Source organism: Cyphomyrmex costatus, unplaced genomic scaffold (genome assembly GCF_001594065.2).
Source record: "Cyphomyrmex costatus isolate MS0001 unplaced genomic scaffold, Ccosl1.0 scaffold120, whole genome shotgun sequence".
In the NCBI taxonomy this organism is placed as follows: domain Eukaryota; kingdom Metazoa; phylum Arthropoda; class Insecta; order Hymenoptera; family Formicidae; genus Cyphomyrmex; species Cyphomyrmex costatus.
This window is the reverse complement of record NW_017275174.1, coordinates 748,161-769,827: the sequence shown is the minus strand read 5'-3', so window position 1 is coordinate 769,827 and position 21,667 is coordinate 748,161. Positions and strand designations below refer to the sequence as shown.

General features: G+C 37.5%; 1 protein-coding gene across 1 annotated transcript; it reads right to left on the bottom strand.

Annotated features, from left to right (window-relative positions):
• Positions 1–1,747: 1,747 nt before the first annotated feature.
• On the bottom strand, positions 1,748–18,689 carry ACC (acetyl-CoA carboxylase). Its single transcript, XM_018546558.1, is given in 13 exon segments — positions 1,748–2,458; positions 2,538–2,818; positions 2,900–3,179; positions 3,879–7,724; positions 7,860–8,320; positions 8,390–8,723; positions 8,799–9,012; positions 9,103–9,400; positions 9,581–9,911; positions 10,103–10,226; positions 13,889–14,226; positions 14,228–14,303; positions 18,119–18,689. Coding segments are annotated over 13 exon segments (7,278 nt in total). The 5' UTR covers positions 18,199–18,689; the 3' UTR covers positions 1,748–1,843.
• Between the last annotated feature and the right edge of the window lie 2,978 nt (positions 18,690–21,667).

The window sequence follows — 21,667 nt, the reverse complement described above, 5'->3', positions numbered from 1 at the left end:
AATAGAATAATAATTATACAAAAGAATTGTATAAAATATATAAAAGCTTTTAGGAGAGAGAGTGTATGTATATGTTTCTCATAAAACGCGCTGTGAATATTATCAAAAAAAATGCGTGCGAAGTCGATTAGACCGAATAAACAATTCCTATATATCAATAATAAGGCTTCAAAGAAATAAATCATAAATAAAAAATACTAGCTAATGTAACACTGGATGGTAATGTGTAAAATTTTTACATATTATTATTGTAACAATAATTGACAATTACAGATCATAATTCCTTAGAATCATCAATAAATACAGATTATTAATAATTCACACAAATTTTACACATTACCATCCAGTATCGGTTTAGATGGATTTGCACTTTTGATTTATGACCGAATAAACGTCATAAGTTAAATACATGCAATTCCATGAGTTATCTGTTACAATAAATAAATTTTAATTTCAGTGCTCCAATAGCACTTTTTATAAAGAATATATAATAATGTTTAAAAAACAAAATATTTATATTTTTTCCGAAAAACGTAGAGAAAAGAAATTAATAGAGAAAAAAACTACACTGTACATTTTCACGCCTGTCGTGAGATTATGTTATTTAAATGCGGCAGTTGCGCGAGCATATCATCATAACATTAAAGCTTTCTACAATGTTTTTTTTCTATGAAAAATATACATTTTATATATTTATATGCGCGCATGTATGTATATATATAATTATATACAGAATATCGCACATTTAATAAATTACAACATATTCTTTCGGATACATGATTTAGTCCCGAACTTGCGAATTTTGCTAATCAAACATTAATCAAGAGATTGTAGAATAATGAAAATTAAGATATGCTAAGATGATATGTTATAAATTAGGCCCACAAAAAAAAGTATTCTGTATTCTGGTGGAAACCCAGCTATTCTTGGGTGTCTTCCAACAAGCGACACAGATGACACGGTGTGACACAGTGTATCAGTACGTTCTTGTTGTTCGCCAATTTTAAACAAGAATGAGATGATCACTATGTTGTACTGTGTCGCTTGTTGGAAGGCACACTTTATGTATTTTAAATCGTTGAATACGAATCTGACATAAAAATACATAAGAATAGCTGAGTTTCCACCAGAGGATACTTTTTTTTGTGAGCCTGTGTTATTAGTTCTTGATTTTTGGGTTAATGTTCATATTAATTTGCTATAATATACAAATTTTTAAATTTACAGTTTTTGAATAAAAATGTTCAATTCCTGATAATTCAATAGACAATAAAGAAATCTTCCAGCAAGTTCTTCTACGAAAAAAATCAGAATTTCAAAAAAAATTCGTAGCTGAAGGAACATGCGATATCTTAGGTATAAATCTTGTATTCCCAGATACAATTATAATCTATAAATAGTCAGAATGACATTGACACAATTTTATATTTTTTTCTTAAATATCTTTAAATATATGAACGCTTTGCATTAGAGATTATGAAAAAATTATTTAACAAGCTAATCAGACACTATCTTCTCTAATGTACTTTAAATTTTTTTACATCAATTTTTAAATAAAATTTGTTAAAATTTAAATCGTCGAAATACCTCAATGTTTAATATTAAAGAGGCGATGGTTATATTCACATTCCACAATCGAAATTTTAAAAAATTAAGTCTTACGAAACATTATTTATTCAAAATATCTATTTAGTTATTATTATTCCTTACCAGAAGATATTTGCATTAATATGAATAATTATGTGTCTTTGAAGATGAATTGTACTATTGGTGTGCGTTTAAATGTTAATAAGTTGGAATGAATATATATAACATAGAGCAGGTACGTTCACGCGAAATGCACTCAGGATGAAACGCTTGAGTCCTTGTGATGCTCCTGCCCCGTTGCTTCTAACTGTGATAAAGTTCTTTGCAATTCTGCTCGTTCGGCCGGTTGCAATCTGTGTGCAATTTCCAGTACTGCGTTCAATCTTATTTCCGGACAGATTTCCAAAGCTTCCTTGATACGCGTTACTACCGCGTCTCTCTTCACACACGTTATATTGCGCGATATCACACTATCTTCGGTTTTACATTGCGCTTCCAACCAACAGGTTGCAGCTTCGTCTTGATCCCACAAATACGACTCCGTTGCTCCCTTATCTTCGATGAACCAGCGTCGAAGCATCGCTTCCACTTGTCTAACATCGAGACTAGGCTGCGTTGACAGAATTTCATTTTTAATTTCCTCTTCGAAAAGTCGCCTTCGTAATCGCCAATAGAATAGCCGACGCGCTTTTTTCCACGGTATTATCTCCTGAATTGTATTCTTTTCGAACATCCTTTCTGGCGTGTCGTGCAAATCAGCGAAATGAACGGCGACTTGACGGTATATTGGTTCCAAAATCTGCTCGCGTTTGCGAATTTGCGCTTCGATCTCGGTTCGTTCTTCCGCCGTGTTTACTGTTGACAATTTTTCCTAAAAACCCACAGTTACATTTACATAAATGTAATATCAAGAATTTGATATAAAAAGATGAGGCATCGCGCTTACGTACTTTTAATTTTATTATAACAAGATCAACTCTATGCATAGTCTTCACGATGTCCTTGTTACGAAATTTGATTTCTACAGTACCATCGGGTTCCAAGATGCCACCTCTACTGTTATTGTCAGCAAACATCTCCATAAAACGAGGATTTATCATAGGATCTACGACTGCCCAAGCACCGCCCCTAAGTTCTGCATTCGGTGGGATGTAAACAAATATTGGTTTGCAATATTGCCGCAGTCCGTCTACGATATACGCGCCGAACTTGACGATCTGTTCGTACATATCTGTAAGTAAGATATACTGAATTAAAGTAATTAATGAAATTGTGGGACAATGGTCGATAATCTAACATAAGATAAACTCACCTTTCATCCCGCCGGAGAAGCCTCTCCAGTTAGCGAAGATAAATAGTGGCAACTCCTCTTTTCCGAAATCTTGAATAGCTTGAGCAGTTTTGTACGCACTGTCTGGAAACCAAACTTGTCCTGCTTGAGATATTGTTTTAGCTTCCGAATCTAAATTGGCAGGGTCAGCTGGCAAATGCAGCTCGACGGTCCTCGTTTCGACAGCGATAATGCCACATGGTATGCCACCGAGCCTAGCTCGTCCCGTTACTACTGTTTGTGCCCATGGTCTCATTATTTCCTGTTTTATAAAAACAAAAGCAAGTTAACAATATACACACTGCTAAATCCTCTAATAAAAAATTCTTATACTTTTTAAGAATTTTTTATGTTTGAAATTTATGAAAATGTTTGAAAAATATCTCTTAAACTTCTGCAAATTTTATAAGTTTCCTTTGAAAATTACAAACTATGATAAATCTTAGAAATCTTAAAATATTTCAAAATTCACATATGTAGGGTTGAATTTCGAAGGATGATAAATCTCACCAAAAAAATCAACTTTTACTAAGGAAATTCTGTCCTCTATTCAACACATTTGTAAGGAGTTATTCGTCCAGTTGCTTTTAATATTTAACAATATTATTATTCTACACCCTATGAATTTGTTCTTATAAAAACATAAAAATAAATAAAAGCTTGGACTAACACTGTTAGATGACGCACGCAATATTACTACGCAACCAATTGGTAGAGTGTATATTTCCTACAGTTCGTCCCTAAGATCCTAAAATATCCTGTATAATTATTTTTAAAAATGTAGATTTTCTCAATATTTCTTAAAAGTATTTCAATTTGTACAAAAAATCAGAATTTTCTAAAAAATTAGACCATAGATTCTAAAAAATTTTGAAATTTATATAAAAATTCTAAAAATTTTACACAGAATTTTAATAAGAAAAATTTTTATTAAGGTTGTTGTAAGACAGAAAGAACTCACATGCCACGAGCCTCTATCGAAGAAACCACTTTCCCAAACGTTCGACTCGATACAATTTCTGCCTTCCAGCATCCATCTTGGATCATAAGCTGCTTTTGTAGGCACGTATCCAATCTCTCGGTCGATTGGATCCGTGATGGGTGACAGTATCGGCAATGGGGCACCTTTATTTTTAGGGAAGTAACTTAGCCACTTTAGAACAGTCGCCACCCCGTCCAAGTCCCGATCGTCGGTCGCGTGAGACACTCCATTGTTATGCATAATCTGCGTACCGCCCAGTTGATTGTTGCTCGCGTAAACTTCGCGACCCAGTACAGTATTTAATGCTCTATAACCAGTTAAAATAATGTGCGAATTCTCAATCTGAATTATTCTTTGACCAAGGCGTACCAAGTAGGCGCCGATACCGATCGTACGGCATGACACTATAGAGATTGTGATCGTCTCGTTGTATGCTTTTGACGTTTCCCCAGCGATTAGACCGGCATACTTTAAATTCTCTACCCCCAGATTATCATCTTTGCCAATGATGTCCGTGATTTTGTAACGTGATTCTCCCGCGGGGTCCTCGATCAACGATGCCTTCACCGAGTTGAGGGGCGCCAAGCGCGCGTAATCGTCCGGCGTGAGATATATATATTTGAAGCCCTTTTCCGGCTCGTTCTCGTCTTCCCACGCGATTCTGAAAAGAGCCTTCACCTCTTCGGCTAGACCAAGACGTGCTCCAGAATTAGCGGAAAAGTATATACGTGGACATCCAAGCTGTCTCGCTCTCTCGGAAGCTCTACAAAACACAAGATCCTCGCGCGTTCCGAATGAGCCTATCATATACGTTAAATCGTTGGCAATAAGTATAATGTCCCTGCCAAATGGATATTCCGGAGTATATAGAGTCAATTGCCACGCGACCATGCCAACGTCGTTTTCGCCCGGTAGACGTTTCTGCTCGACCAATTGTTCCCCTTCCAATACTAATTCCACAATATCCATCACTGGATTAGGAGTCGTAATCGGATTTTGACCCTCGCTCGGCGGCGTCTCCTCAATGTATCTCTGCCATAGTTTCTCGAGCTGTTGCCGAAACATATCCGGCAAATCGTACACGTAAGTCGTGCCAGCACTTTGCGCCTGAAATCTCTTCGCTTGGAGATAATCTTTGGTCAGATATGGCGTGGAGATCGGTAGTCCATGCATAGGACCCGGTCTCCAATTGGCCCCGTTTGTTACAGTAGGCGGATAAGACTCAAAGCGAATGATACCTGTCTTGGGGTCGGTAGCTTCCGTGTATAAGTGCAAGTCGATGCTGTATCCACTGTCATTGGCGATACAGAGACGTACGTTGGAGGTCGGTTTACCTGGTGCAGGCCGTATAGTCATCTTTATCTCTGCCTGTCGGACGTGCAACTTCCATAATCTTGGCCCGTATCGTAGCACCATGCTCGTCACACTCTCTTCTATTCTGCTGGGATCCATAATGACTGTGGGTACAAAGTTCAAGAAAATGTGATTGCACTCGGTGCGTTTAGCAAGAGGATGCGAGAACGCAACCTCCAGCTCGTCCATGGCCTCGAGCAAAACACGCTCGCCCTCGTTATGAAGATAATCGAAGCTAGCCTCCTTCGTGATTAGGTCGGAATGTCGTATAATCGAGCGAATGAAAAAGCGATAATCCGTTACTTGCTGACCCTTAGCAACCTTGGCTTGCCCGAGATATAGATGCATCTTTTGATTGGATGTTGGAAGTGCCTCGAGATCGTACGTTCGCATACGATTCAATTCCAATTGGAAGGCGCAACCAGGCTCGAGATGCCGGTAAATTCTGTCTTCGACGAAGCCCTCTCGCTGACGGAAGGTGAAAAACTTAGGGAACTGCCTCTTCTTGAGTGCGGCAAACGTAACTCTTCGGATGCCACGGGATATCAACTCATCTTTGTTGTTCGCACACCAATTTCCAAACATTCTGGCCATAGTAGCGTCATCCTCAGTGCCATTCTCCTTGACTGCGATGCTCAATATGTGAATTGGCTCTGCAGATTTATTGTTAGTAGTTGCCGTTGTCGTCGTAGCTGTCGTCTCAGCCGCACTCAAAGAGACATTGATCGATGTACTGTGCCGTGATTCGCTACCGGCGGCTTCCACCGCCTCCAACAATTTCGCAGATACTACCGGCGTGGGACTCGATAGATCCTCCAGCAGATCCAAAATCTCGTCCGCATACTGACTAAAATGATCGAGATCCTGAAAGGCCGCCATCGCGCCAGCTCTGTGATCCACTAGAGATTGATTCTGACGATTAGGATGATTGCTGGGTAAAACGAATTGGAAATACACCAACGGGATCTCGCCAGACAGCTCCAAGTGTTGCAAACACGTCAGTTCATAACTGATATAAGCTCGTCTTACGTAGACTTCCAAGGCTGCGTTGCATACCGCGCGATTGGAATGATAGAAGAAGTCATGAAGTATATCGAAGATGGATGTTTCGGAGAGAATGAGTTTCTGTAGATTTTCTGGATGGAAGTCGTGCCCATACATATCCACCGCAGAAAGAAATATAGATTCCATCTGATTATGCCTGAGCTCATATGCAGGTTGATGGGCAGCGATTAACACCTGCCTAGCTCTCAATGCAACGCGACTGTGCTCCGTACGATTCAGACTGGTTAATTCTGTCAGCGTACTCGATAGCTCGTCCGTGAGACCGGGTTCGTTAGCCCACAGATGATCGATCAACATAGTAACTAAGACGTTCTTCTTCGTCACTTGATTGTGACTGAAGATCATACCAGTTACAGTAGTTACATCATCCTTGTACTTTTCTATCAGTGCAGAAACACATTTATCATAATGACCTTGTTGGAATTGGCTCTCGACCGTATAATACTGTCGGAGAAGTTCATGCACGGCGGTCTTCATTCTACCGCGTATACCGTTCCGGTATCTTTGTACCAATTGCACGATAGCTTGAGTAGTCAGAAAGAACACGTCTCGCTCAGCTCTTTTGGACAAGGTCGCCGCGTGTCCATCAATTACAGCGGCGATCTGTTGACTGGGAAATTGAGCTAATATGGATGTAATGTTTCGCTCGTACAAAGACATCAATTTGCGAATTTTTTTCTCTACCGAGACAGGGATCCTACCGGATATCGTCGCAATCACCTCTTGCAATTCCAACAACGGCAAGTTAGGATCGCGTAACGAGAACATAAACTTTTCGATTAGCTCACGTAAACGTGGCAAATGGTATGGATCGGGTAGGCAGTAGCCAGCCAATGTATTTTCCAAAGCATTTCGATACTTGGTGTGAAGATGATTCAGTTTTTCCGGTATAGCCGAGGCTACTGCCGCAGGAAATTGTCCTGTGTATTCTTGCGCTTTTGTAACCAATGACGGATCATCCAACTCGAGATGCGCAATCAATGTACCGGCTTCTAATATAGCACCAGGTCTCTTCACATAAAAAACACTTCCCGCCTCGCTGGCGGTAACAGTCATGACCATCTTCATTACTTCAATTTCAGCGTATGCCTGACCAATACCAACATGACCCCCATCTTCGACCAAGAAATTGATTAATTTGCCGGCCGACGGTGATCTCAGTAAGGACGGATCGTTATCTTTCTCGAAAATACATGTCTGGTTTCCAATTACAATCCTATAACGATCCACCTCTTCGCGCATGTAAGTCGTAAAACTGGCACCATCCAACGAAAGCAGCAATCCTCCGTCCGACATGCGATGGATTTCAATTTCTTTGTAGGAGCCGTTCATCACGAGAAAGTAGGTATTGGGACCAGATTTGGCAGCCTGTACTTTATATTTGTATCCGTCGTTAATAAGCTCTACCTGCAATACATAATATAGTAGAAGAAAACGAAAGTATAGTCAACAACATATACCATAAAATCAATTCCAAAATAATTCGAAAAAGCACATCTTGCATAGTATTATTCAAATAACATTAATAGAACAGGAACTTACATCAATAACGTTATCTAAATCATTGCTAGCTTGTATTTGGCCTTTCTCCAAGGCAGTTTGAAAGCCAGTAAAAGCAGCTGTGATCGCTCTATCAGCAATGTGAAGTGCTCCACACGTAACAGCCAACATAATATCTGGTTTGTCGCTTCGGACACGTTCGGCGATCAGCAAATCGAGCCAAGCAGTATCTATGTTATTCTGTAGAAAAGATTCAGTCTCCAGCAATGTGATGAGGTACTCAACTGTTGTTCTAAAATCGCCTCTGATGCTCAATTCTTTTAGAGCCACGACTAAATTTTCTCTAGCCTGATTACGGTCCTCACCCCACGAAAAACAATGACCAAATTGAGAATCCGCAAATTCATGAAGTCCTCCTGAAGCTCCAACTGAGAAATAGCCCCAAACATTTTTGGATGATCGAAAATTCAACTCTTGCACCGTGCCAGAACTCGGCTTGAAGCCTAAAATTCAAGTGAGATATATGATTTCCAGAAAAAAATTAAATCTTTTACGATAGAAAGTTATTTTACCTTCGTCAGGATTTTCACTGGTGATTCTAGCTGCGATAACGTGGCCCCACGGTTGAGGCTTATGACGAGGCTGGTCAAAATCAATTGGATTATCGCCCCACGGACTCTCACCATATAAAAGACGTATATCTTTGATGTGATGTAATGGTAAGCCCATCGCTATCTGTAGTTGGGCGGCTGGTAGATTCACATCCGATACCATCTCGGTACAAGGATGCTCCACTTGAAGACGAGGATTCAATTCTAAGAAAAAATACCTGCCTGCTGTGTCGTACAGATACTCGACGGTCCCTGCGCTAACATATCCCACCATTTTTGCTAATCTTACAGCGGCCTGTTGTCCGATAATAAACAGTTAATAACGTAATCAATAACACGTTGTCAAGAGTATAATTATTGTAATATTTACTTTTTCCATTTCTTCGAAAACCTCTGGTTTAGCAATCACGGCAGGTGCTTCTTCAATAATTTTTTGATGTCTCCTCTGGATAGAGCAGTCGCGTCCGAACAATGATATTGCATTACCATAATTGTCGGCTAGTAATTGCACTTCCAAGTGACGAGCGCATTTGGCTAGTTTCATAATAAATATCGGTGAACCGGGTATTTCGATCTGTACCTGCCTAAATGTTAGAAATTCTTACGATAAAAATGGATTATACATGTAATAAAAGTCCTCTTTTTTTTTTTTAGACAGAACTTTGGAGTTTTACCTAAATAAAGCGGGCAATTCCTCGGCATTTTCGACTTTTCTTATTCCTTTACCACCACCACCTTCGCTCGCCTTCACCATAACCGGAAAGCCGATCTTGTTAGCCGCTGCTAGACATTCTTCTACGGTGGCAACGCATCCTTTTTTGAAAAGTTCTGATGATATCTTGATTTTTTTCCCGCTGTATTGCGCTGTCAATTCTGATCCTGACCAGGGGAGCGTTGGTACATCCGCGGTTTGAGCGACTATACTAGATGCAATTTTATCACCCAAAGCCCACATAGCTTTCTCAGACGGTCCTACCGAAAAATGTAAAAATGTAAAATCGCATCAGCTTGAAAATACGTAAATATTAAAAGTCTGTGAAAAGTTATCACGATAATTTGATCTTAATTCTTCATTCTTATCATTCGTATATTTCTTTGGTTTTCTTTAATTTCTTTAATTTATTAATTCGATTTTTGAAATGTTATTTATACCAATAAAGCAGATATTATTTTTATGGAGTAGTTCCGGAAGTTTAGGATTTTCTGAAGCGTGACCCCATCCGGCCCAAACTGCTTGAACTTGAGTACGTATTGCGATATCGACGATCAATTCCACGTTAGCATAATTATTGTTGTTGGTCCCACCCGGTACAGGCACGTACTGGTCTGCCATTTTAATGTACTCCGCGTTCGCCTTCAAATCTTCCGGAGTAACCATCACCACGAAACGTATAGCTCTCTCGTTTTTGAACATCTCGTACGACCAGCGTCGAATCGATCGCATACATTTAACTGCTGCGATACCATTATTGGCAATCAACACCTAAAATATAATTCGTAATATAAAAATCTGTATCAAATTAGTAGCATTACAAATGGATAAAAACATGGCGATAACCCACAAACTTTTTAGTATCTTTGAAGAAAATACTCGTGAAAGCGTTATCTGTATCAAATATTGATGATTTTCTCAACTCCCGTTTAGCTGAAGCAACAGATAAAGCAAATGCTTACCTTGTTGATAACCCTGGTACCTCCAAAGCGATGAACGAACTCTTCAGGAGTCGCAACGGTAAAGTCCTTCTCATGAAATCGATTTTGCGCCTGAATCATCACCGTACCCTGCGACATGCTGGGTCTGTTGAACAATACGTTTATGAGTATTCATTATTGTACTTGATACATATTAAGTTCTGTAAATTACGTTCCACTTATAATATCGACTGATAATATACTTTCAGTTTGTTACGAACAAAAACATCTCACATCACTCGTCAAATTCTATACAATCTATATACACCAATTAAATTTTCAATCTCGAACCGCTATCTGGCTGATATTTTTCACAATAAATTTTTTACAGTAGTTTAAGATGCTTATTAACATAATTATAATCATATATTTGCAAAATAAAATTTACATTTTTTAATTTTGAAATCAATAGATGTTTCGCTCGCATTTTATTCATATTCTTCTCTTCGAGAATGATGTTCTCCTCGTTATTTTTCTGAAGATGAATTATTTTCGTCGCACAATCAGTACATTCAAAGGAAAAATAGTATAGAAATAGTAGTTATATTGAGTAAGTTACAAATTTAGCTATATATATATACACACACATATAGATATACAAATTTAACAATAATTTTGTTATACATTTGTAATACCGTGATTATAATTACATGTTACCATAATTATGATTATTACTGCAATAATGTTAGTAATAATAACTATACATATAGTTCAATCAACAAATATATATTATAGTTGGCAACTGAAAATGATTACAATGGTTTCAATAAAACTCTATTCTGTATACAGTCATCACTTAAAAAAAGTATCCATTAAAGAACGGAGAGATATGCATAATTTTTGCAACTAAAATAAATAATACGATATGATAAAAGTTGTCTGACAAGTACAATGATGTATGATACATATAACAAAATTATTTTATAAATTATACTAATGCAAGTTATTTCGGTTTGAAGTTTTGCGGGCTAAAATCTTTTCTGCCCTGCAATGTGATGGTCAACTTCTCATATTGTTATCTGATCAATATGAAAAAAATTAAAGTATTGGTTCCCATCTTGGCATGTATGCTGAAATGGATAAAATTCTATTCTATTCTAATTTTTCATTAACTTGAAAAATAATTTTATCCTTTTTTTGGAAAATTTTTTTAGTGCCACTTTTGAAGTAAGAAAATTATATAATTATGAATTTATATATTTATATATATACACATATACACTTCTTTTAATAAAAATTAATTCTCTTTTAGCTATAATATTATGTTTATAAAAGTATTAAAATACGAGGTCAAAGAGCATCAATTATTTTAAAACAGGATGGACGTGTATGTTATATCTTATATATTCCATTATAATCCGATATAAAGTGTGATCTGTTTGCTTCGCAACCTTTCTCTTACTTCAATAATTTTATTAAAATAATAATTGCAACTAATAATGCTAATAATATCGAAAGAAAAAGCTTATTAAATTATATTTATATCATGTATTGATATCATCATATCGATCATGCAATCGGAGCACGGTGTTTTAATTTGCTTATCAAGCTTATTCACATACCAAACAAAAAGCAGTCGTCATCAATTACACATTAAAAGAATTTAAAAGCCTATTTAACCTTTTCAAAAATTCGCCTCGTTATTTTTGTGTAATCGCGGTAAATTTTACATTTAGATTTAAATGTTACACATTAATGTTTAAATATTTACGCTGAAATATAAATAAATAAAGATTCTGAATCCACGTGAATTACGACATGCTCTGAAAATTAAACACAGCGTGACAGCATATTATGTAACAATTTTCGTATTAAAAGCTGTCACAAACAAATAGATGACGCAATTTTTCATTCAACATTTTAATTTTCAAAGAAAAAAATCGGTCATCGAAAGTTGTTGCGATAACGTTCTATTATTATCTCGTACACTATAAGTGGTCGTGAGCGCGTATTTGTGTGTATATGGTATTTGAGTGTAAAAAAAAAAGGCAGTCTTTGCATTATCGGTCTTCGATTCTTCAAAAGTATCTTACGATAACCGCGTAAGGTCGAATCACATTCGTGGCATTTGAAATGCACGCAGAAACCAATCCGGCGCGCGCATGAATGCCTTATGATTTATCTAAAACGCAAATGTTCCTGATAACGTTCTGAAGAAGTCCACGACGACACAAGGTCTGTTCGTGTTGTTTGCATTTTTTACACGTAGCATCGTCTCTCTTTTTTTAAAGCCTGAATATATAGAATTTATTTCCATTTTAAATGCAAACATTTTTGGAGACTTTAAGTAACGCGAACAAATCTACAGACCGCACTTAAAATACTCTCAATTTTCGCAGAAGGAAACGATCGTATTGAGTTGCGTGGAGGCGAATTGTTTGAATATTCAAACGTTATTGTTGCGCGGCCACAGAGGTGAGAAAGGTTACGAAATTACACTCTAAAAATATGGGTTTAAGAGGATATAAAGATATTTAAAAGGAAACACTAAGATAATAAATAGAAAAATATAGTTGTCTTCAGTGTGAAATTATGTATTAATCATTTATGTTGACAATTTAATTTGATATACGACTTAAAATTTTACACATTTTAAATGTTTTTTTTTATTTTAACTGAGATATAATACGATAAAAAAAAAATTCCTTGTTAAACTTCATAGTTGACACTTTGATTTCTAGGTATCTAAAACAAATTTTTTATCTTAAATGATACTGTTATCATTCGATCATGGCTTTTTAAGAAATAATTTTCAACAAAATAGCAACTATCTAAAATAAAGATTATAACTTTTTAAATTTTGGTCGCCATTTTGTTGAAAATTATTATTAAAAAATACACAATGAAACAAGCGATATTTAAATTTAAGATTAAAATGCAAAATCGTTTGTTTTAGATGCTCAAATATCAACCATAAAGTTTAAGAAGAAATTTTTCATTGTATTATATCTCAGCCAAAATTAATATTTTAAACTCTTTTTAAATATATATTGTTTAAAATGTAAACTTGTAGTTCATACACACACCAAATTAAATTAAAATAAATTATTGACAGCACAATTACAGCTGCTAAAAATAACTTTTTCAATCCGTCATCGTGACGAACCCCTTTAACACCATGCAATGTGTTTATGAAATACTCAGAGAGTAAGTTTAATACTAAAGATTTTAAATCCATATGTGTTAATGTTTATATATTAATACGATGAGAATTATGAACTTAAATTTATAAAAATATAAAATTTGATTTAATTTAAGTCGCCATTATTTCTATTCATTATCGTTAATTTGCAAAAATGAAATTTATTTATTGTTTGTATAACGATACGTTGAGTAGAAACAATGGCGACTTAAAATAAGTTAAATTTGATACAATATAGATTTAAGAGTTCACTTCTCATAAAAGTTTTGACAATTCACACTAATTTACGAATTTTCAGCCATTCTATCTCTCGTTTTCGCGGAGATTTGTGCAAACGGCAAATTCTGTCGTACCCTGATAATTTGCATCACTCTGGATTGGATTAATAACGTCGTATTAATAACTCTCCTGATACAACATGTAACGTCAGCCAAACAAGTAGAACATTATCCAATCCAAATCGGTATAAATCGTCTCGGCTCGAAAACGCTATCATATGAGACTCGAGCGAGATAATCAAAAGTTCTCTTCGTCTGGGGCAGGTGGGAGGCATCTGAATTAGATCTGCTTTTGCTCATTACCACAGATAATGTAATGGGGTTAAAAAAAAAATACAAAAAAATCACCTGAGGCGCTTACGCCGCTCGACCAATCCTGCCGCGATATTGATCTGCATCTGCAAATTGCCGTTATCGCTCCCATTGCTCGGGAAGCTATCCTCGATCTCCTGCACCTCGTTAGGATCTGTATCGCGATTGAGCTCTTGTTCGCCATGCTCGGGCTCCCCGACGACAAAGCTCACCGGCAGCTCCGACATCTCTCTCGCGCGAGCGGACTCCAACGGATTGATACAGTGGACAGTCTCCACAGTCTCCTTACTGGATTCCGCCGAATCGGAAGGCGGTAACTCCACGCGTTCGATGTTACCTTTAAAAACATATTCGCGGATGTACACACTTGATCGACGTGGAATCGATAATTTTGAAGAAAATCACAATCTTCCTTAGAAGGACCAATGCTAAGGGCGTTTGGAAAAGCTTACTACTCGTTCGAAAGAATTTATTATTAAGAGGATCTTGCTATTGGAGAATCGTAGAACCGTTTGATAGGTGGACAGCACAAGGGAATCCTTTTCGCGAAAAAGGATAAAAAGGAAAGAAGAGAGAAAAAAAAGAGTATGCACCGTGGCTATCGCACGTGATGGTCCCTGAATCCCGTGATCGTTTCAGGGGAAAGACATACAAGTGCGTAGACACGATCACTAGCGGAAGTAAAAAAAAGAGCATAAATCGAATGTACAGGGAAAGTGACAGAAACTTCCAGCAGACTGAAATTGGAGCAGCGTTTTAAAACTTTGACCGATAAGTATTCAAGTATTGAACTTAATAAATTCAGTGCACTTTGTCTTTTTAATGTTTTAAATATTACACTTGCACTAAGATAAATATTTTGATTATATTAGCAAAACATATATGGTACGATATATTTTAGTGACAGAATTTTTGATTGGTCTTGATATATTGTAGTTTATGATAGACTTAATTAAAAATTCAAATAATATTTTTAGACTTATATAACTTCTAATTATATTCACTAGACATTTCTTCGAATTAATTATCATCTTAATCATCTGATAATTTCTAGAAATATTATCTATAATTTGTTTACTTTCCAACAAACATAATGAAGCATGTTTGAATTCTCACTTGGGTGCTCCCCAGAAGTCATGTCATCTATATTTAATATTATAATATCCAAACAACATAGAAAATTAATAATAAATATTTATAAGTTATTATTCATTTTTTAAAATATTATATATTTTATACATATTTTATATAAGCTTTATTCAAAAACGTTATTAAAATAAAGATTAAATGTTTTGTATAATAAATATCTATGATCTATATGCAATCTAAGACTATAAAAAAATATTTACAAAATATTAAAAATAAATCTTACAAATGTCTCGTAAATATTCTTCAATAAATATTGTGTGCTGTCTGAATAAGAGGATAAATTAGTTATGCCTGGGTGGCAGAAAAACATATCTTTGATCTGAACACATCTATCATATTTTCAATTTATGTAATCAAATCTTTTCAGCAGCGTAAAATAATTCTTAATCAAATAAACAAAACCATATCATTCCCAAATGAATAATGGCACCCTTGTGAATTTTTTTACGCATCATCGAAATATGAGAGTTACAGCAATCAAACGTGTTAAACGCCTTCTTTATGTTTCACTATTCCAATTTCTGCTTCTTCCGCTTCCTGGAAGTGTCACTTTCCTCGTACACGCAACTTACGCTCCGATCCTTTCGCCAGAAGTGCACGTGGACTTGCGTATATGGCATGAACTGCGAGGAAAGTACCGTACAGGGAGTCCAGAAGACGGCGTAGCATACCCAGTTACGTTCTCCACTTCTTGATATCTCCTCTTCCCTTACGAGCGGCATGTAAATTCGAAGGAAACTGGGCCACCGCGTTGATGGGATACGCGGTCGAAAAGATATCGAAGACGGCAACGACGTCTCGCACCGGATCGCGCGCACTACACTGACTCGCTGGGAGATCCAAGCGGAACAAGTTGCACTGTCCCGTGGCGGGGCAATTCAACTCCGCACGAGCTAAATACGATTGACGTTTGCCCAGGTTCAAGGGTCGTCGCGGTAACGTCGGCCGGTCATGCGATAATCACGTCCATCATCCATTCCACGTGGAGCTCTCGCGCGTTGTGCACTCATTATCAAAATTTACTCCGCCTATTTCTTCAACCCTGCGGTCGCCAAGTCCTCCTCTTGCCATTCCGTTTCTCACGCGACCTCTTTCCTTTTTTCTTCGCCCGCCAGTATCCAATTGTATCAATCACTCTTGTTGCCATGTCATACTTTGGTGTAAATGAGCAAAGTAAACCTTGTACTGATTGTGAGTAAAAAATTTTTAGCACTTGTAATTATCATTACATTTTATTATAAGTAATATTAAGGTTAAATTCTACTATAATTATAATTATTTATGTTGTAATAAATAACTGTAACTATATAGTCACTTACACTTTCATTTGCCAAATATACATATTTGTTGACACAACTATATAGAATAGATACGTATTCTAAGAGATTTTAAAAGATGATTCCTTATACAAATTTAGAACAAAAAGTTCATATGATGATACGTCAGAAGTAAATTAATATCAAAGATATAAAGTATATCAAAGTTGGAGGACAGAATTTGTTTCGAAAAATTTCGAAAACCACTCGCATTATTTTGATAAAACTTTAAATATATGTATATATATATAAAGTATGGAGTCATCTTTTAAATTCTTTTAGAGTACTTAGTATCCACCCTGCAATGTAAAATATTTTAATTTCAAAGAAATATTTCTGTGCTCGTGTTCAAAAAAAATTGTTCTCTGAATCAACGAAAATTTTTTGAAATTAAGATATTTTTTTCTTAGTGTAGTTATTAGTACTAACATTATAGCAGTAATAATCATAATTGTAATAACATGTAATTATAATTACAAATATCTAAAATGTTTCTCGTCAGCTGACACGGAGGTATTCGTTCATTTACGTGCGCGAGCATGTAAGAGCAAGGTCGAGATTGTACACGTTCTGTTTACATCGCCAAGAATCGCGAACGTGTGTTGGACAAGGAAATCCACTCAATCGTACTTGCAGTTGCTTGCAGTGAGGTATTTGTGTACAAAATTAAAAAATAGTTTATAACTAACATAACTTGCTTATAATTTAATCGTCGTTTTCGATATTAACTATATATTTTTAATATAATTATATAAATATAATTATTATTATTAACATTGTACAAGTAACTGTAATTTAACTGTAATTTATAATCACTTTCAGTGACAATTATATGTTCTTGTTGGCAGAATTACAAATCTAATGTTACTAACGTATAGAGCAACTATAAACTATAAAAGTAGAACCTAGCTAAAATTATTCTGCCATAATTTGGCTAGAATTTATAGTCATTTTCGGTGCTAAATATATATGTTCTTTGACAGAACTCTAAACATAATAATTATTACTAACATTATAGCAGTAATAAAATGGAGCTTTTAATCATAATTATCAAATACTCTTTCCAGTGCGAACGGAGCATCGACAATTTCCCAAGCGGTTTTGATTCTACACGATGAATGATAATCTACATGAAATGAAATTCGATGCAAATGAGGTAGATATGCAATAACTTTCATCGAAATGCGGAACGGAAACCAAAAGTTTTCGAAATTCTCGAGAACACCTCTCACTCGAAACTTCCGCGTGCGGAAGAACGGAGTATACATCATCTTTCTTCGTTGACCGAATACTAAATAAAAGTGACATGATACTCAAAGAGCACTCGGGTGAGAAAATGCATCATCACCCAGAAGGAAGAACTTTTGGCGAAACGAAGCTTTCGACGTCTCTCTCTCTCTCTCTCTCTCTCTCTTTGCGGAGTCACATTTTGAACCGCGGACTCGTGGTCCTCGCATGATGGTCTATAGAGATTTCTACACGAGATTGTCGAAAACATTAATGGGACACCGACGATTGGCCGAGCCGGATGTCAGGCGACCGTACGAGCGGTGCCGATTGGCCGCGCGCGCGCGGCGTGATGCAGCGCGGTCAGCGCGGAGCGCCTGTGACCCCCTGGACCCACCGCACCACCGCTTTCGACGATTCTGGCCAACGTGTTGACATTTTCGTTTCGAGAGAGGTCGCGTGTCAACACTCGCCGATCTGACCGTTTCTGACCTCGGCGCGAAGACGCCTCCGGGGGGGGCAATCGAGCTAAGCGCGTGAAAGAGAGAGGAGACACCAAACGTCGAGGACTCACCGATGACGAATCTTGCGCGCAGGAGCGACCCGCTGCTTCTCCTGGAGGTTAGGTTCGTCCCTTCGCTCTTGTTCTGTCATTCGAGACAAATTTCGGCGATTTCGCGAAGGGATCGAGATTCAGTCGTCCACTACTCCACGCTGCTACCGCTCGCCACTCCGTTGCCTCGCCCGAGTGATGCCGGTCGATCGCCGAGATCGCTTTACGAGGAGCCGAGTCACCGTCACCGCGTGACTATTATGTCTATATGTAATTATTTTTTTTCCTCCACATGAACGTCAGACGATCGCTCCATTCGCTACTGAAACGCGCGCATTCGCGCGTAGCGTGAAACGTAAAAAAGAGACGAGGATGTACACCGACATGCCACTGTCATCGTTCGCGCGCTCGTCCTTACCGGTCGGGACTTTTGCGTTCCAGATGATTATGTAACGTAGAATACAGATGCGGCGCGGCAGGGATACCAACGCGTACGCCGTCTGCGCGAAATCTGAATTACATAGTTTCATTGACATATGTTCGGTAGATAAATAGACGCGGCGATTATTCATGAATAGAGGAAATATTGTATTTCAAGACACTTTATATAGTTCTAAAAAATACCTTTAAAGGTATATCTACTATATTTAGAAACGTTCGAGGACGTCCCAAGAATGTGTCATTTAGACATGAACATATTCTAATATGTCTAGTAACGAATTCGATAGATCTATCTATGATAAAACAAATGATAAAAAACCAGTAAGAGTCAAATTTAATTTTTTTTATCTGAGATGAATTTACTTACCATTTTCCTTTTTAAATTAAAAGAATTGTTTCTGAACAGATCATTTGAAAATTCTCCAACGATCAGTCTTCCAACCGCTGACGATCAATTTTGTTTTCTCTATTCATCTCTCGAGCCACAACTATATATTTGTAAAATTAATACTATACATTATATAAATAGTAATAGTTAGAAACTATAATTTATTACACACTATCAAAATTGATATATTAGATATATATATTCGTGTAGACTTTTACAAAATTCGATCTTTGAAACCTATGCTATTCAAAGTCTTTTATTGTTTCCTAATTGCTGTTTGCTATTTTTTTTACATCTTGTTTGCTTCTTACCTAGTATTTTTGTTTTCTATTGCTCGAGATAAAAGTTAATGAACTTCGGAAGAAACAAGAAATATATACGCAACAAGACATAATCGTCAACAAAACGGTTGTAAAAAGGGAAGAAGCAATAACCTATAAGTGAGAAATGACAATGGAATCGACGTCGAATCGATGTCAATCCGATGTCGATTCTATTGTCATTTCTCACTGGGAAGAAGCAGAAAATAAAGGGCACATTTGAAAAATAGGCTTATTTTGAAATGCACTTTTTTCTATTAACTCTTTTATTTTTGTGTTCTCTCTCTCTCTCACTCTATCTTGCTATTTATTAATTATTCTCTACCGAATTTTATTGCAGTGCAAAGTCGCATCACAGGAACGTACGTTCTAATTAAATTAATAAAGCGATTTTGTTTGCTTGACGGGACGCGAACATGAATAAAAAAAATGGTAGACCGCAGTGATGACAATCCCGATCAAAACTCCAGATCCTGTCGCATACTGAGCATCGCACTGAGCGATATTATCAGACACAGCGGGAATGTCAATTTTCGGGATCGTTGTTTCGAGGTGTTACGGACGGACAGTTCCTTTGGAGCGCAAACGGCTCTCGCGGCCAATTTATTATCAATCGTATCTCGCAATCATTCCGCACGGAAGAAAACAAACAGAGACGATGGAAATTATTAAGACGAAACTAATAAGAATACTGAAAACGAAATATAAACTCTATTTTTTTTTTAGAATTAGAGGTGAGTTGTTACCTTTTCTGTTTTAATTAAGTTAAATTAAAATTAACGAGCTACAAATTAAATTAACTTGTTTTTACTGTTAGTTTAAGTTGCGTTGTAATTAATTTATTGTTAAGTTTAAAATAAACGCTATAAGATTAAATTAACTTAAATTAAAAGTGTTAATTTTGAAAAACGTTCACAAATTAAAATAATATTTTTTTAAATTAAATTATACTCGCAAAAAAATATTTACGAATAGATTACGCAAAAACGAATAATCAAAATTAATTGTTTGTCCTGATCTAACCCATGTAACAGTACGGAAAAGAACCACAAAAACGTGGATATTACCCTATGAGGTTTAGTACACGAAAAAAGAATGGGACGTCTATACTTTCTCTCAGATTTTTCTCTGCCTCTCTCTTGTATTTTAGCCTAAATTATCGTACAAGTATTAGTGCTGCGCTGTTTGGTGAGAAAAAGAGTTATGAGAGCAGAATTTACCCTTTTCATCTATTTTTCGTCAATATATGGACTGCTTTCGGAAACATTACCCAAGTGTAGCAGAACGCATTTAGTTCTCGTTCGTGAGCCACACAGTGAGGTCGCTGCAAACCCTGGTACCGACTAGAGATCCTCTAGAATCTCTAGTACCGACTGTACCGAGAGAAGCAATAGGAATTTGCATCTTGTGTATCGAGAGAACTAAAGTTCAACTAGGTTAGGTTACTGAGCGAAGTTAGGTTAGGTTCGAAGAACAGTGATGGATAGGTGGGTCAGCGGGTAGCGGGCGGGTGGGTATCGCGTCGAAAAGAAGTATATCTTTGATCGTCGATCGACTGTCGTCGACGAAGGGTTAACTTTGCTCGGCCGCGTCGCGGTTGTGCTCGCGTCACGAATTGCGATCGGCGACGAGCGGAACGGAGTGATGCGGAGTGAAAACGCGAACGCAGCGGGATCGTCGCCGTCGCTTTGGACTCCGTTCGCGCGAGCAGCAGCCTCAACGTCACGTCACGGTGCTCGTGCGTAAACGAACGGGCAAATGGAGTCGGACGCGGTGCGAAAGCGCGTACGTTCCTCTCTGGCACGCGGCGGGACATCCGGCTGACCAGGGCTTCTCATAATCGAGACTCGGGAGCGACAGCCAGCGGGTACGTTTTTTTTTTTTTTTTTTCCCCCTCGAGTCGCGTCAAGTCCGCGCCCGGTCTGCGTGTTCCAAGATGGAGCACTGTGTTTTTCTTTAATGCCCAATGCGGGTTATCCGACGTGAAGTCGTATTACATCCTACTGCATTGCGTTCCGAAAACGACGACGTATCGAACTTTTTGAGCGAGTTGAGGGCGTGAAGGCCCGGTTATACGAAAAGAACGAGGAGAAGACACGAAATATAACCTATATATATATATATCTCTCTCTCTCCAGTTGCGCTGTGTTATTAAACGAGAGTAAACGGAGCGGATTCCTCTCGTAAACGTCGTGTCGCGTTGACCTATCGCGTGCCCCTCCTCCCTCCCCCCTCCCTCTCGAGTGGTCCAACCCTCGCTCGAGCGTGCGCGACAGAGCGTTGGACGTGCGCTGCCGAACGAAAAAGAGAGAAAGTGAGAGGCGGTGAGAAAGAGACCGCTCTCGTGACATAATAGCGCCGTTATATCCCCCTGTGCGAAGATTCGGACCGTACAGCAGCGGCGGGAGGCGGCGGCGGGGG